This window comes from Chlorocebus sabaeus, chromosome 19, assembly GCF_047675955.1.
Source record: "Chlorocebus sabaeus isolate Y175 chromosome 19, mChlSab1.0.hap1, whole genome shotgun sequence".
NCBI lineage: Eukaryota > Metazoa > Chordata > Mammalia > Primates > Cercopithecidae > Chlorocebus > Chlorocebus sabaeus.
In genome coordinates, this window is record NC_132922.1 from 25,641,838 (window position 1) to 25,662,234 (window position 20,397).

A 20,397-nucleotide genomic window follows, 5' to 3' on the forward strand; every position below is an offset into this window, starting at 1 on the left:
GCCTGTTTCTTCTTAAAAGTCTTTCATGGCTCTCCATCTACAGATGAAATCTAACTCCTTAGTAAAGCATCAGGGATATCCATGATCTGGCCTCTGCCTACCTTTCCAGCATATCCTGCTATTCCCAGCTTGAGCGACATGAAACTGCTTAGAGATGCTCCTGCCACACACACAGAATGTTCTTTCTACATCTCTGTCCCTTTGATCCTGTTGATACTTCTGCCTGGAATAACTTTCCCTAACTCATTATTACCCATTCTTCAAGATTCAGCTCAGGTTTTGATACGGTAAGCAGCCAAAGCAGTCCTTAGAAGAAAATGTATAGCCTTAAATGATGCATTAGAAAACAGAAAAAAAGACTGATAATATATGAACAGATCTTTCAACTCAGGAATATAGAAAAAAGACCAGCGAGCAAACCTAAAGAGAATACAGGGGTGAATTTAATCAAAATAAAAGCAGAAAATAGTAAAACCTTATTAAGCTATGTCTGTCTCTTGTAACTCAAAGAGCCTCAATTAATATGCTAACCTTCAAAACACCATTTTACCTAGTTTCTGATAAGTTCTGCACAACAAGAAATCAGTTTCCTATGTAATTGTGTTCTAATGATCTACAGGCTTCCAAGTCAGGAATTTTTTCGTAGGGCTTAGTCTAAATCCTTCCTGCTGTTCAATGTGCTGTCTGAGGAGGAGAGAAGGCATGGCGTACCCGTTGAGTCTTTGAACATCCACGTGTTGTCAGTCTCATCCTCCAGAGGCGATCTGCTCTCGGACTCACTGAATCGGCTGCGCCGGAGGGAGTGGGAGATGGGGGCCCGGCGGCGGCTTCTCTTGCTGAGCTGCACCCGGGTCTTCAGGGCACTTGAGTCGAGGACTGAGGTTTGCTTTGGGAGCAGCAGGGAGGAAGAGGAAAAAAAGCAAGGGAATCATCAATGGAGGGTACCACAACGAAGTCGGTGGTACACAGCTTCGTTGACAGATGAGAGGCTATTTAGGTGGTACCCAGGCCAGCGCTAGGAGATAAACAGTGTCTCCTTCCCACAGTGGCTTCCACATTTAATAGTAACCTAACATCCAAAGCCTAAATTTCCCTATTAAACATACCCCATAGGCTGATGACAAGAGCCAGGTGGAACAACGAACCTTGAGCGCCCTAGTACAGTGCCAGGCTGCCTGGCACCCAGCAGGCACATAATACTAATGCCTTTTCTCTCCCACTGACATCCACCACACAAGTATGTAATCTACAGCAATGATCAGTACACAGCAGGAGCTCAATAAATGTTTGTTTGTTGAATGAATAATGGATTCAACATCTAACTAAATCCTTCTGTCAACCGTATTCACACAGAGTCCCCGGGTTGAGAGGTTCTCTGTGGAATTCCTACTTTACTCACATAATCTAAGGTGCAGGTGGGAAGGGAGGATGCAACATCAGACGTTCATTTTCAGGCATCCCTGAAGACTCACTCTGAGCTGTGACAGGTGGGGGCTGCCAAGTCACTACTATCCCCAGTGAAAGGGTGGGGAGCGCAGACCATCTGGGTTGGCCCCGGTAAGGAGATGGGAAGTGCCTGGCTCAGAAGTCTCCCGGGAGACAGCAGTGAAGTGCTCAGAGCTTGAGTTCAAACCTAGCTGGGTTCGAATCCTGGCTGTGTGACCTTGGGCAATGAGCTTCACTTCTCTGAGCTGGGGTGTCCCTATTTATAAAAAGGAGATAAACAGTGTCTCCTTCCTATGGTGGCTGAGAGAACTCCCTGCGCTCAGGTGTGGAAAGCCCTTGTTTCAGACAGAGCCTGACCAAGGCTCACAGCCAAGAGCGCTTTCCGGCAAGCTCATGTTCTTACATGAAATGTTGATTTCTTCCGCCTAGGTCCACTTTGGAGAAATTCCATCACCCAAGGCCTTCTAAGTCAGTGATGACAGGCTAATTTCAATGAATCATTTCCCAACGATGGTAAGTAACAAACGCCCCACTAGGGGTGGTGGAAGGAGGTGGTATTTGCAGAGCTACTTCCCAAACCAGCCACAGTGCTGTCTTGTGAGGAGACTTGCATGGCACCAGTGAAAGGGGGAAAGACGGAAATCAGAGAGTGCCTGCTGCACCTAGAGGCGGGCTCGCTTCCTCGGCCACTTAACAGAGCCAGGTTTTCAGACTCCAAGAGAGTAGGACAGAATCACACTGACAGAGGGGCTGGCTTGGAGGGGAAGATGGTGCCACCCTTGCATCCTCACCCTGGTACAGACACTAGATTCCTTAGTGCCCTGCCTCCGCCTCCCCCTTCAGCCTCCAAACCGTCCCTACAGGAGACCTAAATCGTGGTTGGCACCATACATAAACCTCAGTATCCCCACAGGAGACCCAAATCGTGGTGGGCATCACACATAAACCTCAGTATAATTTCAGTAAGCGTTAGTCACTCCATGGTCACTTCGATTTGCTAATTTGCAAAATGGGCAGGCCAGTTTTGCTTCTGGGGTTATTAACATGTGCCTGGGCCAGTGGTCAACACTCAGTGACTGTTGTTTATCATGGACGTCAAGAAGGAACCACTTAGTGTTCTAGCAGGAAAGCTCACGATGCAGTGACATGGTGCTGGCATGTAAGGCACATAGCAAGATCTCAGTACATGTCTGTTGAGTGAATAACTGAATATATCACCCAACCAAATCCTGATGACACCCAGGGAGGTGGGCATGGCCATGGTCATGGTTATATAATGGGGTTCCCCAATCAAGACTGAACTTGTGTCTTTCTTTGTCTCTGCCCTGATCTAGAGGTGCCAGCAAGAGACCTTGGCCATACATTGAAGGTGAATCCCCTTTGAAGCCCTAAATTTAGGAAGCCCTTTTTCTAAAGCAGTGGTGTTCCTCCTCTGGGGAAATGTGGGTAGTCATGCCCAAGTGTGTAGGTGGGAGGCTTTACTGCCAGGAGAGAGGGCCCCTTTCAGATTTCGCAGACGTTCCATCCAACAGAGAGTGGGCAGGTAGCCCTATTGTCATGGGAGGAGAATAATGACATCACCCCTGGGTTTCAAGGGTTGAAAAGGAAGACCTGCCTGACCCCTGGAGGTGGGGCTCCCAGGGGAAACGAGGACAAGTTCTGGTCTGGAAGGTGCTAGAGCAGGAGACCGTTTAACCTGCTACGCTGGGGCAGCTGACATCCTGGCTGTGCTTGGGACCTGAAAGAGCTGAGTGCTGGGGGCTGTCCCCTGGGACCTCCATGAAAGGTGCCCATGCCTGAGGGAAGTTTCTGTCCTGGAAGAGCCACTACAGAGAGAGTTGGATCCCCCGGTACCAGGGACACGGTTCTACCAGCAAGACCTCAGTGAGAACGTTCAGCAGAATCATTCTGAGCAAACTCCAGGCTCTTCATGCTTGGAACTATAAACCTCAGGGTGACTTCCAGGGTTAAGTGGTCAGACTCCCTGCTTACCTGGCAGGTGAGGACTTAGATCAGTTTTAATTTGAACACATGCAATTGTATTTAAGGCTGTGGAGCTGATGGTGCTGGTTACAAGTGGATAAGGAAGTTGAGGCTCAGAGAGGTAAAGACATTTGCCCCAAGACACACAGCAGGCATAGGGCAGGTCCAAGATACATGCATAAGTGAGTCCCACTTCAAAGACGGTGCCTTCTCTACTCACTCCAAGGCTCCCTGGCACACAGATCCTACACCTGAAGTGGTAATTCACAGAGAGAGGCTGGAATTTCCATTTAAGAAGAAATGCTGCTGGCTATAGACTTACATCGATGAAAGAGAAGTCATCCACTCTCTTTTCAGGGCAGGCATCCGGTGGGGGCGGCCCCTCCATCCCGTCGGTGGATTCCAGGTCAGTGCTGGAGCGGTCCACGCTGGTGCTCCGCTGGTCCCTGGAGCAGTCATACTGGTCCCCAGCCGAGGTGGGCTCCGTTTGGGAGGACAGAGAAGACAAACGGCTACTGGGGGGCTGTTTCCTTGTCGATGTGGCACTGCTGTCTGGGGACTCAGTGGCCAAGCTGCAAAAAAAGGGAATGAAGGGAGACAAGGTTATGGAGAATGTTTCAGAGAATGGGATTTCAAGTGAAGGATGCTGCAGGCAGCATAGCTTGGGGTACCTTTTATAGGCCAGGTAACCACAGACAGAACATCCCAGCAGAAGACCCTCTTTGGAAACAGCACAAGATGTGCCACAGTGAGGTGCTGTTTAAGGCATTGCCTACAACACCTGGCCGGGTGCAGAATGGGAAGAGTCAGTCCTGTGCCAATCAAGACCCTCTAGCCCTGCACTGTCCTGGATGGAAGCTGCTTATCACAGGTTGGATCCTTGCAAGGGAGCAAGTGACAGAGCTGAGATATGCCATGAGTATCTTACACACTGGATTTCCTATACCTCACACACTGGATTTCCAATACTTTGAATGGAAAAAAAGAATGCAAACTGCCTCGTTAATAACTTTTCATGTTAACTGCATGTGGAAATGACAGTATTTTGGATCCCTTGGTTCTGATAAAATACATCCTTAAATTTAATTTCACTTGTTTCTTTTTATTCTTTTGTTATAGCTACCAGGACATTTTACATTACATATATGTCTTACATTTGCAGCTCACATTTTAATTCTTTTTTATTTATAATTGATACATAGTAATTACACATGTTTCTGGGGTACAGAGGGGTGTTTCAATACATGTATATATTGCATAAGGATCAAATCATCTATTTCTGCTGGGCAGTGCTGATGTAGATCAAATTGTTATCAGCAGTTACCCATGGAAGAGCAGGTGGTAGGATCTGCGTTATTTCATTCACTCATTCATTCAGTCATTTAATAAAAATATACTGAGCATTTACTATGTGCCAGGAATTGGGCTAAAAAAATGTGTCATCCAATCCTCTCCAAAAATCCTATGAGTATTATCCTATAACTGCCACAATCCTACAAGTTAGGGTTGGTGACATGGTTTGGATTTGTGTCCCCATATAAATCTCATGTTGAATTGGAGGAGGGGCCTGGTGGGGAGAAGTGATTGGATCATGGGGGCGGATGTCCTCCTTGCTGTTCTCATGGTAGTGAGTGAGCTCTCACAAGATCTGATGGTTTAAAAGTGTGTGTAGCACCTTCCCCTTCTCTCTCTCCTGCTGCCATGTAGGACGTGCCTTGCTTCCCCTTCACCTTCCGCCATGATTGTAAGTTTCCTGAGGCTTCCCCAGCCCTGCAGAACTGTGAGTCAATTAAACCTCTTTCCTTTATAAATTACCCAGTCTCAGGTAGTTCTGTATAGCAGTGTGAAAACAGACTAATATAATTGGCCTCGTGAACTTAAATATTCTTATTCACCTTGTTAAAGGTGAGGAAACTGAGGCACAGAGATGTAAATTAGCTTGCCCCAAGCAGCAGAACTGGGACTGAGCCCAGGCAGTCTGACTCCAGCGTCCACGTCCTTGGCTCTCTCCTACTTCTGAAATCTCTTCCTATGATAATATAGTCAGGTATCGCTTGGGTCATTGGAACCATGTAAGACAGAAAATTTACAGACAATTCAAGTCATTAACAACCTCCTGCCCTGCCTCCACCCACGTATTAAAAATGATATCTAAGCCAATAGCCTGGCAAAGCCTCCAGGTCACGGGAAACTCTTGCCTTGAGAAAGGACAGGTGGGCACACCTGACAAGTGGGCCTCCTCTCAAGACCACCAGGCTGCTCCCTTGAGCAGAACTTCCCACAGGTGTGCTGGCATTTCACCGTGCTTTCTGTCAGCTCTGGGATGATTTCATTACTTGTCATATGGAGGATGTTAGGGTTGTAGGGTGGATTGAGGCAAATCCACACGGGATGAAGGTAATACCATCGAGAGACAGCAGGTGGCACCACTGTCCAAAGCTGGGAGTGCCATGCTCCTGGGGTGGCCAGAGGAGGGGAAGCTGCAGTGTCTCTGCGGGACAACAGGGAGCGCCCACCCAGGGGTGCACCCAAGTCCACACTCCAGCTCCCACTGGCCCGGGGTCAGAGCTGGGGAATGGAGACCCGGAGGACGTGGGTTTCCAGACTCTCAGTCCAGTGCTCTTGCAGTGGTATTCTAGAGAAATTTAAGTAAGCTCATAACTAAACACATATTTCATGGGTCAGTGGGAAAAACAGCTTTCTCGGGCACTGTAAAAAACCTTTGCTTTCCGGCTGGGTGTGATGGCTCACACCTGTAATCCCAGCACTTTGGGAGGCCGAGATGGGTGGACACAAGGTCAGGAGATAAAGACCATCCTGGCTAACATGGTGAAACTCCATCTCCACTAAAAATACAAAAAAAATTAGCCAGGCGTGGTGGTGGGCACCTGTAGTCCCAGCTACTTGTAAGGCTGAGGCAGGAGAATGGCGTGAACCCAGGAGGTGGAGCTTGCAGTGAGCTGACATTGCGCCACTGCACTCCAACCTGGGTGACACAGCGAGACTCCTCTCAAAAACAAAACAAAACAAAACAAAACAAAACAAAACAAAACAAACCAACAAAAACCTTTGCTTTCCTTTTACTTTTCCTTACCATTTTCAATTCTATCAACCCCCTCCCAACTTTAATATCGGTGATTTATCATTTTTATCACTGTGGTAAAATACAATTTGCCATTGGTCACTGTCATCCTAGAAATTTCCATCACCCCAAAAAGAAACCAGGTACCCATGAAGCAGTCAATCCCCATTCCCTTTCCACCCCCAGAGCCTCATCTGTTTTCTGTCTCTATGGGATTTGCCTGTCTTGGATATTTCATATATCATTACCTTTTTTGTTTTTAGACAAGGTGTCTCTCTTTGTCACTCAGGCTGGAGTGAGTGCATTGGCGCGATCTTGGCTCACTGCAGCCTCCATCTCCTGGGCTCAAGTGATTCTCATGCTTCAGCCTCCTGAGCAGCTGGGATCACAGGTGCCCACCACCACACCCAGCTAATTTTTTTTTTGTATTTTTAGTAGAGATGGGGTTTCACCATGTTGGCCAGGCTGGTCTTAAACTCCTGGCCTCAAGTGATCTGCCTTCCTGGGCTTCCCAAAGTGCTGGGATTACAGGCATGAGCCACTGCGGCTGGCCCATACTCTTTTTTTTGTTTGTTTTGTTGAGACGGAGTCTTGCTCTGTCCCCCAGGCTGGAGTGCGATGGCACAATCTCGGCTCACTGCAACCTCCGCCTCCCAGGTTCAAGTGATTCTCCTGCCTTAGCCTCCCGAGTAGCTGGGATTACAGGCGTATGCCACCACACCAAGCTAATTTTTTGTATTTTAGTAGAGACGGGGTTTCACCGTGTTGCCCAGTCTGGTCTCGAACTCCTGAGCTCAGGCAATCCACCCGCCTCGGCCTCCCAAAGTGCTGGGATTACAGACGTGAGCCACCACACCTGGCCCATAATCTTTATTATTTTTTTGTACTTCCTAATTTCTTTTTTAAAACAAGAATGGGTTCCTCTTATAATTACAGATCGGAGGTTTTAGCAATATAGAAATCAGGAGGTGGGTGGGCTGCAGCAACTCCAGCCCAGATGCCCCCCGGCAGCCAGAATCCTGCCGCACGCGTCCTACCTCTCCCCGCTCTGGCGCTGCTCTGTCCACGTCCCATACTGGCTGTCGGCTTCATGCACGAGGGTGTCAGTGTCCTTGGGTTCAGTGGGCCGCCGGGAGAAACACTGCTTCAGCTGGTCCTGTAAAGACAAGCCAGATGTGAGATTTCTACCGGGAAATGTACTTAGAACCCCTGTCCCGGCTGACACACAAGTCAGATCGCATGGCCCCTGCTTAAACCCATCCTAGCTCCCCACTACCCTTCTAAGTGGGGCCAGACATCTTGGCTGGGCACTAGGGTGATCAATCGTCCTGGTTTGCCCAAGATGTCACAGGATACAGGACTTTCAGTACTAAAAGTGGGCAAACTGGGATGAAGTGGTCACCCTACCTGGCCTGTGGGGCCCTGCAGGGCATCGCCTGGCCCCCACCTCAGTGCCCGTCTCTCCTCCTCCTAGTACAGCCTGGGCACACTTCTCTCATCTTCAGTGTTACCCAGAGTCATGAATCTGGCTAGGGGAACCTCTATGCACCCACCTGCCCTGGTTCCTACCACCACCGTGTTTCCCATCCGCATCACCAGACACAAGATCTGTGCAGCACCAAACTCGGGACAGGCATTGGGCTGAGCTCTTGACATGAGATCACCTGGTTGAACTACAGCCCCTCAACAATCTCATGGGGTGGATCTTATTACAATCCCCATTTTATAGATGATAAAATTGAGGCTTAAAAACATGAAATTACATGCCCCAAGTCAAATAGCCAGTAAACAGCCGGCGAAGTGGACTTCAACCCCCAGGTCCAAACCACTGCACATCAGGCAACATCAATCCCTTGGGCTGTTGCAACCTGGTCTGTTGCTGGTCTCGGCCCTCAGCCTGGGCCCTCAGAGGGGGCAGGCAGGGAGCAAGGGTGCTGATTAGCACAGAACTGACCACAGGGCCAAGCCTGGCACACGGTGGAAAGGCCATAAATCCCCATTAAACGACTGAACTATCTTCCTTCATTTGTCTGCTTCGCAAATTAAAAGCCCATTCCCTATGATGTAGCCATTGAAAGCTGCCACTTAGGCTTGTGCTTTGTTGAGTGGGGAGACGCTGATGCAGTCAAGACAAAACCAAAAGTAGAATCCTTGGATGGGCCGTTGGCACGCTGATGACTCATGGCCTTGGCTGCCTGAGCTTTGAATGACGCTCTCAATCGCCATCTTTTGTTTGGTTTTGTTTTTTTGAGACAGGGTCTTACTCTGTCACCTAGGTTGCAGTACAGTGGTACAATCACAGCCCACTCCAGCCTTGGCCTCTGAGGCTCAAGCGATCCTCCTGCCTGAGACTCCCAAGTAGCTGGGAGCACAGGTATACATACACTACCACACCCACCTTTTTAAAAAAAAAAATTTTGTAGAGATGGGGTCTTGCCACATTGCCCAGGCTGGTCTTAATCTCCTGGGCTCAAGAAATCCTCCTGCCTTGGCCTCTGAAAGCATTGCAATTACTGGCGTGAGCCACCATGCCCGGCCCCAGTCACTATCTTTTGATGAGGAATTTGGAGATGGGGGTTAGGGCGTAAGACTGGTCCAGAAAGACAAACACGGCTCATTTTTACTCCTTACATTCTGTTCCATTTGAGGGCAGGAGGCACATTCTGCTGGAATATGCTTCAGATCATCTCCTGCTCAAATACCTTCCAGGGCTCCCTATTGTCCTCATGCTGAAATCCAAGGCCCCTTGCAAGCGAGCCCCCAAATTTCCTTTCTGATCCCATCGCCTACCCTTGCTCCAAACAAACTCTCTATCCCACACGCTTTGGCTTGCTATATACTGTCTCCCACACAAGCCTCACACACTCCTGGCCTCTGCGCCTTGCTTGTGCCATTCCACCTCCCTATCAATCCTTCTTACCCAAAGCTACTGCAACCCATGGTGATATCTCCTCCCTAAACTTCTTTTTTTTTTTTTTTTTTTTGAGATGGAGTCCCGCTCTGTCTCCCAGGCTGGAGTGCAGTGGCGCAATCTCAGCTCACTGCAACCTCCGCCTCCCGGGTTCAAGTGATTTTCTTGCCTCAGCCTCCTGAGTAGCTGGGATTACAGTCACACACCACCATGCCTGGCTAATTTGTTTGTATTTTTAGTGGAGACAGGATTTCACCACATTGGCCAGGCTGGTCACGAACTCCTGACCTCAGGTGATCCGCCTGCCTCGGCCTCCCAAAGTGCTGGGATTCCAGGCGTGAGTCAACACCGTATACCCTGGATGACTTATCAATTCTACCAGACAGAATGTGACACATAAGTTATTTACGTGACAGATATTTACTGAGCACCTACTATATGCCAGGCACCAGGGAACTGGGCGTGGGAGGTCACAGCACAGATGCAGGCTCCGGGATCCTGCAACTCATCAGATGTGCCCTTTAAGCCTGGGATGCTCCAATGTTTCTGTTCCTCTCTTGGAGCCTGCCTGGCATGCAGTAGGTGCTTAATTAATGGAGGTGGGCTGATTGTTCCTCAGCAGTTTATCTTCCTCCCAGGCAGGGGAGCCAGCCTCTTCTCAGGTTATCTGGAACCACACTGAACTGAGAAAGCATGTGTGTGTGGTCCGAGTGGTCCTGCAGAATGAGTAGGCGCCTGGGGAAAAGCCTGCTGTGTGGCCTCAGGGCTCTGGCTTCCCTCTCTGAGTTGCAGAGAAGTTACAAGAATTCAGTGAGAAAATAATGGTCACCCCCAGGGCACAGACACAAATGTGACAGCTCCCAGAACAGGGCGTAGCTCTCAGGAAATATCCCATAAATGGTCACCTCCTTCCCATTCTCTTTCTCTTGCCTTTTGGAGATACTCATGTACCCCACGATGTTCGTGGGAATACTGAGAATGAGGGGTATACAAGGACGGGAATTCAGAATAAATCCCTCAGTCGCCCCTGCTAAATGGCTATACTCATAGACCCGAATCACAGCTGCTGTCCACTCTTAATTCTACCGTCTGTAGAAGCTTTTCTGTCTCTAGTTACAACATAACACCTTACTAATTGTAAAACATTTAGGAGTAACGGAAAATCACAAAGAATACATTTTAAAAGAACTCATCATTCAAAGACAGTATCCTGTCATAGTCCTGCCCAGAATTCTCTCAGGATCCATTCACCTACATCACCATTTTACTGGCTGAAGAATATTTCACTTTTCAGATGCAGCCTCTTCCAATTAACCAGTCCCCGAGTGCTGGCATTTTTGCTTGCTGAGGATTTTCTTCGCCACTACAATCAATAATATGACGAACATCCCTGAGGCTAAATCAACACATCTCTGAGATTATTCCCGTAAGAGAAATTCCTAGGTATAGTGTCACCAGGTCAAAGGGCTTTGGGATCCGGATGAGCAAGCCAGCTTTGGAAGAGGCTGCCTGACCTCCAAGCCCACGGGCAGCACATGGGGATAGCTGCTAGCGCGCCGTAGGGATGCACAGCACATGGGGATAGCTGCTAGCGCGCCGTAGGGATGCACAGCACATGGGGATAGCTGCTAGCGCGCCGTAGGGATGCACAGCACATGGGGATAGCTGCTAGCGCGCCGTAGGGATGCACAGCACATGGGGATAGCTGCTAGCGCGCCGTAGGGATGCACAGCACATGGGGATAGCTGCTAGCGCGCTGTAGGGATGCACAGTACATGGGGATAGCTGCTAGCGCGCTGTAGGGATGCAGTCAGGCCCTGCTGGGGAGTGTTACGTTTTTGCTTTGCAAGGTCACCTGATATACTCAGAGGCACAGCACCGTCAACAGAATATCTCCCTGGGACGCGGGGCTGGGAGCAGTCATCTGAGCCCGCTCCCAGCTCCTTACTGTTTTCGAAGATGTGATGGAACTGGCCTTTCCTTAACTTAATGCCCTTCGGAGGTCAGATTCAGAGGCCCAATGCTGGGGAATTAGGGGTTGTTTCTGGTGGAGGACAAGACATCGTTGTCCCAAGCAGCTTGTTGTCCTGAGGCTACAAAGTGGATGCTGGGCTTGTGCCCGGGTGTGCAGGTGTGCTAAGCTCAATGGGGGGCAGAGGAGTGACAGCTTGGGGACAGCTTATAGCTAGGGCGGGGATGCAGGGCAGGGCTTGCCGTCTCTGCTCTGCCCAGCTGTGCAGCCTGGCAAGTGACTCCACCCATCCAAGCCTCAGCTTTCACACTGGAAAAACAAGGACTGTTTTGAGGTATCAAGAGATAATCTCTGGTAAGTGTTAAGCTCACTGCCTGGCACAAATGGGTGCCCAGGAGATGGGAACCGTCATGATTGGAGCAATTTTCAGACCCTCTTTGGAGTCAGGCAGGGTAATGGAGCCTTGGCAAAGGGTTCTTAAAATCTCTGAGAGAGGGGGATCCCCTTCAGTGCTGAGTGACGGAAGAAGGAGTCTGCAGGCGCCCCCCAGAAACCAAAAGGTCAAGTCCATTGCTGAGGGTGAAATCAGGGCAGGTGGCAGGGGGGCAGTTTCCAGACCTCTTGTGGATGGCCCTGGGGATAAATGGTGTCCAATCAAAACACGGTGGCTTCCTTTATACAACCATCTGCATGCCCTCTCCACAGAGGTTTCGGATTCAGACTCGGGGATCTGAACTCTCCAAGAGTCAGGGATGGATGGGTTTCCTCCCTCCACCGCCTAATGGCAGATTGAGGGTCCTGAGGCCAGTGCCCCTGCCTCCTCTCTCACCTTCACTGCCACACTGCATCGATCCTCAGTCCTTCAAAGTCTCTTTCTGGAACATTCCTTCCAGCTGTGACCAGCTCTCTGTTCACCCACTGCGGCAGCTTCCGAGGGGGCTCCCCTGGCATCCTTCGCCCTGTATGTTCTTCTCATTCTACTTTCCAAAACTGAATATGTCCCTGCTCAAAGCCCTTCCACAGCCCCCCACATCCCTCCGGGTAAAGGTTGGGGTTAGGGTTAGGGTCATGGCCTGCGGGACCTGCATGGGTGCGGGGCCTGGTGGGCTCATAGCTCCTTCAGTGTTGCTTCCCTCCTCCCTACCCTTCCTCTCACTCCCCAGTCCCTCCCACTGGCTCCTCCAGCCCCATTTCCCTCCTCTCACATTCCTCTCTCTCACCTCCAGACCTGGCGGAGCAGCCACCACCTCCAAGCTATCATTCAGATTTCAACTTTGATGGCTCTTCCTCCAGGAAGCCTTCCCTGAACTTTCCCACCATCCTACCCTGAGGGCTGGCTCAGGAGGCCCCAGGCTCCCATCATCCCCTAGACCTCAGGTCTCTACATCTGTGCCATCTGATACAGTAGCCACTAGCAACTTACGACTATTTAAATTTAATTTATATTAATTGACATTATATAATACTAAGAATTCAGTTCCCCTGTGGCATTAGCCATACTTCAAGGGCTCCACAGCCACCCACCATACTGAACAGCGTGGAGAACACTTTTCTATCTCTGTAGAAATCTCCAGTGTACAGCACTGCTGTAGAATTTTCCACAATATAATAATTGTCATTTACCGCTTTCTCCGCAGTCTTCCCTGAACAAGCACTGTTTGCAGAACCAGAACATCTGGACTTGAATCCAGAGACCACCACATAGTAGCTATATGACCTTGGGCGAGCTACTTCTCTGTGTCTCAATATTCAGTCAAAGCAGTTACGGTGAATATAACTGTGTTCTCTGCTCTTTAACACACACAGACCCTCAAATTTGGAGTCATGCAGGGGCTAGGGTTACCTAAGGGAATTTATCTTGTAAATGCAGTTTAAGAAAGCAAGCTGTTAATCAGCACTTTCTCTAGTTAGTATCCTGGTAACCCTGTGTGCATTACAAGTTATTCATGCCTCATCATTCTACCAGAACTTGGCGGAACTTCAAATCACAACACTTGAGCTTAGCCCCAGAGCTATGAGGCCTCAAAATCAACCACACACACAACACACAGGCCTGCAACTTTTTTTTTTTTCTCGAGACGGAGTCTCGCTTTGTTGCCCAGGCTGGAGTGCAATAACACAGTCTCGGCTCACTGCAACCTCCGCCTCCTGGGTTCAAGCGATTCTCTTGCCTCAACCTCCCGAGTAGCTGGGACTACAGGTGCGTGCCACAGGCCCAGCTAATCTTTGTATTTTTAGTAGAGACGAGGTTTCACCATGGTGCCCAGGCTGGTCTCGAACACCCGACCTCGTGATCCGCCCACCTCAGCCTCCCAAAGTGCTGGGATTACAGGCGTGAGCCACCGTGCCCGGCCCCTGCAACTCACTTTCTAAAAGTCAGGTTGTTTTATTAGCTTTAAGGTAGGATGTTCTTCCAACTCCGTTTTGCTTCACAGGCTGCTGTAAAAAACACCCTTAGTGACTGCAGGCAGGTGGATAATCTACAAGATACTCTGAAAATACACATGATGAATTAAAAGGCAGACAGAGAGCTCTGCCTGAATTGGTCTCCATCTATCCAAGTCTCCAATCCCTACCTCGGTTTGGTCATATGTCAAATGAGGTTGACTGAATCCTATAATGTAGACCTGGACGGACCCTCTGAGTCCATTCATCGGCCCTTCCTTTTCAGATGAGAAAACGGAGGCCCAGAAACAGGAACAGCTATGGGACTCTTAGTTCTCCTAGTAAGTGGGAAGCGGAGCTGGGGAGACTGGAACCAGGCTCTGGGCTCCTTTCCCAGTGCTCCTTCCTGCCACCAACATTCTACCTGCCCCACCTTTCCTATGATGCGTCAGGAGGCTCTCAGAAGGAGATGTAGGTTACAATGCTCTGAAAAACCTCAAGACTTGGCAGGTTTAAAAACCACTTGCCTGGACTGGCTTGCCAAGCCCCAAAGCCACTGGAAGGTGAGAACTCTGGGCCCTTGTCTTGCAGGCAAAGACAAGTGCCTCAGTGGACAGCTTTGGGGAGACAGGCTAACACGTACCCCCTAAAGGCTATATTAAAATAAACCCTAACATATGTCCCCAAATTTAAAATCTGCATACTCTTACCTCAGTAATTTTTGGTCCAGAAATTTATCTCAAGGAAACCATCAAAGACACCTGCTAAGATCTATGAACATGGACACTGCCCTGCAGGATTAGTTATTATTGCAGAATACTAGAGATACCCTGAATGTCCAATAAGGCAGGGAATGGTGAAATACAATATCCATGCAATGGATAAATACAGCCAAGGAATGGCTGGACGCGGTGGCTCACGCCTGCAATCCCAGCACTTTGGGAGGCCCAGGCGGGCAGATCACGAAGTCAAGAGATCGAGACCATCCTGGCCAACATGGTGAAACCCCATCTCTACTAAAAATATAAAAATTAGCTGGGCATGGTGGTGGGTGCCTGCAGTCCCAGCTACTCGGGAGGCTGAGGCAGGAGAATTGCTTGAACCCGGGAGGCAGAGGTCACAATGAGCCGAGATTGCGCCACTGCACTCCAGCCTGGGTGACAGTGTGAGACTCCATCTCAAAAAAAAAAAAAAAAAAAGTACAGCCAAATAATGTCCAGAAATAATATTTACTGTCACAGAAAGATGTTTGCCATAAACTAGAAAATGTAAAAAAAAAAAAAAAAATTTATTTTATTTTTTTGAGACAATGTCTTACTCTATCGCCTAGGCTGGAGTGCAGTGACACTGTCACAGCTCACTGCAGTCTCAACTTCCTAGGCTCACGTGATCCTAGCTGGGACTACAGGCATGTGCCACCATGCCTGGATAATTTTTGTATTTTTTGTAGAGACAGGGTTTCACCATGTTGCCCAGGCTGGTCTTGAATTCCTGGGCTCAAGCGATCCACCTGCCTCTGCCTCCGAAAGTGCTGGGATTATAAGCCTGAGCCACCATGCCAGGCCAGAAAAAATTTTTTTAATGTAACAAAACAATGTGTGTTGTGACACCAGTTTTGTGAAAACACACACATAAATGGGAGTAAATGTACACATCATGAATTAAGTACCAATCAGAGAGAGGCTCTTAGTCAATCTACATCGGAGTTTAGCAAACTGTTTCTACAAAGGGCCAGAGAGTAAATATTTGGGCTTTGTGGGTCATCATGATGGTCTCTGTTCCAGTTACTCAATTCTGCTGTTGTTAATGCAAAAGCAGCACAGACTAATAGCTAAATGAGTGTGCATGGCTGTGTCCCAATAAAACTTTATTTACAAAAGAAGCAGCTGGCTAGATTTTGCTTTCAGGCAGTAGTTTGCTGATCCCTGATCTATAGGAGCTGAGTTCACTCATCACAGTACCCCAGCACTTAGAACAATACCTCACCTCCAGTAGTCCTGGAATAAAGATTTGTTGGAGAAATACATTTCTGAGAATAATGTTTTTGCAGTGAGTAGCCATGAGCTTCTTAAATAGAAAAGGCGATACAGTTACACAGGGGATGGGAAAAACAGAAAATATTACACCTGCATGTATTTTGGGGTGTTTGACACATCCGCCTAAGAAAGAACCCTGAGTCAGGGCAGTGCTCAGTGGCACACAGCTGACAGAGCAGTTCTGAGAGATTCCAGAAGTGTGTCTCAATCTCCTCTGCAATTCTATATCCCCAGCTGTGCAGGGAGCGCTGCGGTCATGGGGCCCACGCCAGCGTGGGGGACACGCGCTCTGTCCCAGTGCCCCTGTGGGCCCAGGCAGCTTCTCATCCTGTGTCCAGGCCAGACCAGTACCATGGCCAAGCAATAACAACAACAATAATGGCAGGGGCTGACACTCCTGAGCGCTGACAATGTGCCAATCATTATGCCATGGCAAGTTCCTAAGAAGCCTATGAAGTAGGAACCATGAGGAACCCATTTCACAGAGGAAGAGACGGAGGCCCACGGAGTTGATCTGGCATGCCCAAGGTCACATGGTTTGGAAGGGGTGGAGTCGGGATTTGAACCTGAGTTTGCCTGGCACCCAAACTCATGCTCTCCAAAGACAGCACATTCTCCTGGCTCTGGCTTGACACTGAGGGCTTTCCTGGGTCCTCACTGACCATTTTACAGAGGGGAAAACTGAGGACCAGGCAGTGGGAGGCATGCCCAGCCAGGCCTGAAACCCAGCGTCCTGACTCCCTGGCCAGTGCTCTGTTCACCACAGGCCATCCTGAAGTGCATCCACAGGTGAAGTCTCAGTTGGGCCTGGGAAGAGAAGGGCAGGGGCTGGAGGCCAAGGATGGGTCAAGTCCCGCAGTCTGTCTCACACCCACCCTGCACCCCCAGCTGTCAGGACCGTCTTCTCAGAAGGTCCAGAATGGCCTCGGCTTACATGCTCCCATCCCTTCAGTGGCTCCCTTCCCAGCACTCTGAAGATAAAGCCGGGGTCCTCACTGGGCCCTGTGGGTCCCACTTGACCAGCACTCACTCCTGGTGCCCTCATCTCACCCTCTTTCCTCACCCGCTCTGATCTGGCCACGAGATCCTCATACACACAAAGCACCATCGTGCCACAGTCCCCTGTCTGAGCTGTTGGCTCCGTCTAGGATGCTGCCTTCACTGGCCCAGGCCCACTCATCCTTCAGATGGCACGCTGATGTCAGCTTCTCTTAGGGGCTTCCCTGACCCCCCACGGTCTACGTGGGCATCCTCCCCTTCAGAGCCCTGGCCTCAGTTGGTGGTCCTGAAACCATTTGTATGACTCGTTGAATGTGTGTCCCTCCCAGCACATGCAGTCTCCGAGGGAATCGCTGTATGTTGTCATAATTCTCAGTGCTTAGTTATACAACCTGGAACATAGTAAGTACTCAGTAAATAGGAAGGAGGGAAGGAGAGAAGAAGGAAAAGGGATATTAGGAAAGGAGGAATAGAAGAAAGGGATGGGAGAGGAAGGGAGAGGAGAGGAGGGAAGGGGAGGGGAAGAAAGGGGGTCAGACTGGAAGGAACTAGATGGGATACGAGGCTGGGCAGACCCCTCAGGACCCTCTCTCAAAGCTGCCAGCAAAAACCTGCACGACATCCCCTCCCATGGACTTGGGTCCCAGCTGGGAGAGAAGTCAGGATGTATGATGGGCTTCTGGGCAGACCACTGTGTCACCTCTGGTTACAGCACAAGCCAAGTCTTGCCCCATCCCCAGTTCTATGTCAGGGGAGGAATGGTGCTTCTCAGGGAAAGCTGTGGGACAGCAGCCACTGACTCCCCCTCAGTGGGCTCCAAGGACAACAATGTAGGTGTGACCGGGCTGGGCCAGGTGTAGTCAGGTGTGGCTGGATGTGGCTGGGTGTGGTGGCTCAGGCAGGGTCATGGTCCAGGGTCTGGGCTGATCTCCTGGCTGCAGGTTACTCAGGACATGCTGTAGACACTACTCAGTGGTGCAGGAAGGCCTCGAGGTCATCTCTGGGGTTGGTGCAAGCCTGGTGTGGAGGAGACAGAGTAGAAAAGGAGAGGGAGACAGAGACAGGCAGGCAGAAGCAGAGAGAGAAGCAGCAAGGACAGAGATGGGAGCAAGATCGAACCAGAAGAGCAAGCCCATGACTGAGAAGCACGGAGATGGGCACAGAGAGAGACACGGGGCAAGAGTGACAGGGAGGTGGAGGGGGCATGTGTGCCCAAGCCTCTGAATGAGGGGGTTGCATGGGCCCACCTGGGCTGTGGCTCTAACCTTTGTGCACCTGTGTGCACGTGGCTGAGCTGTACCTCCTGACCCGTTGTCATAAGCACAGGTGCCATCCTCAGCTCTGGCTCCATTCCCTAGATGACTTCAAGCAAGGCCCTGCCCTTCTCTGTGCCTCAGTTCACTCTCTTGGTGATCAATGGTCTGCAACTGGAGATCTCAGTGGCTCTCTGCAGCTTGATGGGTAACCTCTGACTGCTGGCTAACATCCAGTGCTTACAAAACCTTCTGCATGAACTGTCGGTGTAAAGGGTTTGGCTTATTCCCCTTTAAATGAGCATGTATTCAGATTCTTCACACTGTTGGTGGTGCACCCACCTAATGATGAAATAATGGGGCTCACTCCTCGGGGCTTCACTAAAACCAGTTTTTATAAACATTCCACAGATATGCTAACAGCCCTTACTGATTAGCAACCTAAACCACAAACTTTTAGGTTGCAGATACAAAATTAACCTATCCTGATGCTCTGACACGTTGAAGGTGGGACAGGTTAGCAGTTCCGAGTTAGGGCTCCATGACCGAGCAGACTGGAGCAAATCCAGCTCTGCCACTTGCTGGCTATAACTCAACCTCTCTATCCTCAACTTCCCCATCTGTGGAATGGGAAGCTTAGGGTTGTTGGCAGGATTCTGTCAATGTTTGGGGACAACTTGCACATGCCTGGCACGTGGTCAATGCTGGGCAGATGCCAGTCCACATGATGTTGGTGTCCACTGTTCAGTTCCCAAACATAGCATTTTAACAAACATCATGACAAGGTGCTAACAGGTTCTAATGAGGCCTGACAGTTCTGTCTTTCAGCTAAGAACCTGAGTGGCTACCTAAACCACATCCCCCAGTATCTCCCTGGACCTGACGTCCAGGGAGACGAGGACTCCTTCCAAGGGCACCCTGGGGAAGGTCCCACATCACATAATGGTCTGCAGCCCCAGCTCTGCAGGGCCGCTGAGTCATCTACCGTGGTGTGCAGGCTGCAAAATGATGCCTGTGGCAGAGACAGGCTGTCTCCATGGGACAAGCGCTACCCAAAGTGACAGGAACACAAGTTTGCAGCTGGTCTGCAGGAGGCGTATTTGGTTTCCTGGCTGGGAGTGCCTGACAAGGCTCTGAGTGGGGGCTTCCTTGGAGGCTATAAACAGAAACAACAGCTGGGAGGCCCAGGCTCCTGTCGGCCTCAGAGGCAGGGTTCCCCTAGACCCAAGAAGCCCAGTGGGTACCCTAGAGCCTGTGCTGTAGGTGTCAGAGGTGGGCAAGGAGGCAATAAGAATAGTAACAATCACAAACACCTAAGAAGCGCCAACTGCACACCTGGCACCATGTCAAATTCCTTATGTAGACCATCAAGTTTAATTCCCATAATAGATACTATTAATATCCCCATTTCACAGATAAGGGAGCTGAGGCTGTGAGACATTAAACAGTAACAACAACAGACACTTGGATGGCGCTTACTGGATGCTAGGCTGCCACATTTAGTCCTCCCAACAAACCGAGGAATCGGGTACTGTTACTATCCCCACTTTCTGGATGAGAAGACTGAGGCACAGAGAGGAAGGAGCTCCATTCAAACCCAGGTGGCTGGGTTTCAAGTCAGTGGCCTGTGATTCCCCACTCTATCAACGCCCACTATAGTTTCACCCAGGAAGTGCTCCTCGGTCCAGTGTGTCGGCTGCTGGCAGTGTGGCCCGGGGTCTTTTTGGAATGTGTCCCGAAAATGCGGTCCAGGCATCCACTCCCCCAGGAAGACTCTCCTGGCTGCCCCTGTCCCCAGGTGGGTTCTTAGGACTCCCACAGAACCCCCTGTGCTCACGCCATCCTAGAAATTATTGGGTTGGACTGTGGTTATCTTTGTTTGACTGTCTTCTCCAAACTGTAAGCTCCCTGAGGGCAGGAACTGCGGTCTGTTCACCCTCAAATGCCAGTGCCAAGTTCAGAGACAGCCACAGAGGACAGGAAGTAAGTGAAGATGAATGGATGGATGGATGGATGGATGGATGGATGGATGGATGGAGTGGATTAACCCATAAATGACTCCCTGCCCCCTCTCTAATGTCTGAGAATGACACTGCTATTTACTCAGACCCTCTTGATATATCACAGGACCATTTGCTTTTATATATGCCCTTAAAGTTTAATTCTTGTTGCTTTTTAAAACAAATTGTTTTTAATAAAACACTATGTGCAGTGTGCTGACAGTGAAACTGAGGTGGCTGGTGTGATACATTTAAGGTGCAAAACAGGAGAGACTGATCCTGAGGGAGAAGAAAAATCCCCAAAATAATCAGGGGAGAGGGGAGGGGCAC

General features: G+C 49.8%; 1 protein-coding gene across 4 annotated transcripts in view; it reads right to left on the bottom strand.

Annotated features, from left to right (window-relative positions):
• KIAA1671 (KIAA1671 ortholog) overlaps positions 1-20,397 on the bottom strand; it is a 254,784-nt gene that overhangs the window by 17,811 nt on the left and 216,576 nt on the right. For all 4 annotated transcript variants that reach the window (XM_073006862.1, XM_073006863.1, XM_073006865.1 and 1 more), the window contains 3 exons: positions 7,549-7,667; positions 3,752-4,001; positions 712-886 (listed from right to left, as the gene is read on the bottom strand). In XM_073006862.1, the coding sequence (XP_072862963.1) occupies positions 712-886; positions 3,752-4,001; positions 7,549-7,667 (544 nt within the window). The remainder of the gene's footprint in view (positions 1-711; positions 887-3,751; positions 4,002-7,548; positions 7,668-20,397) is intronic.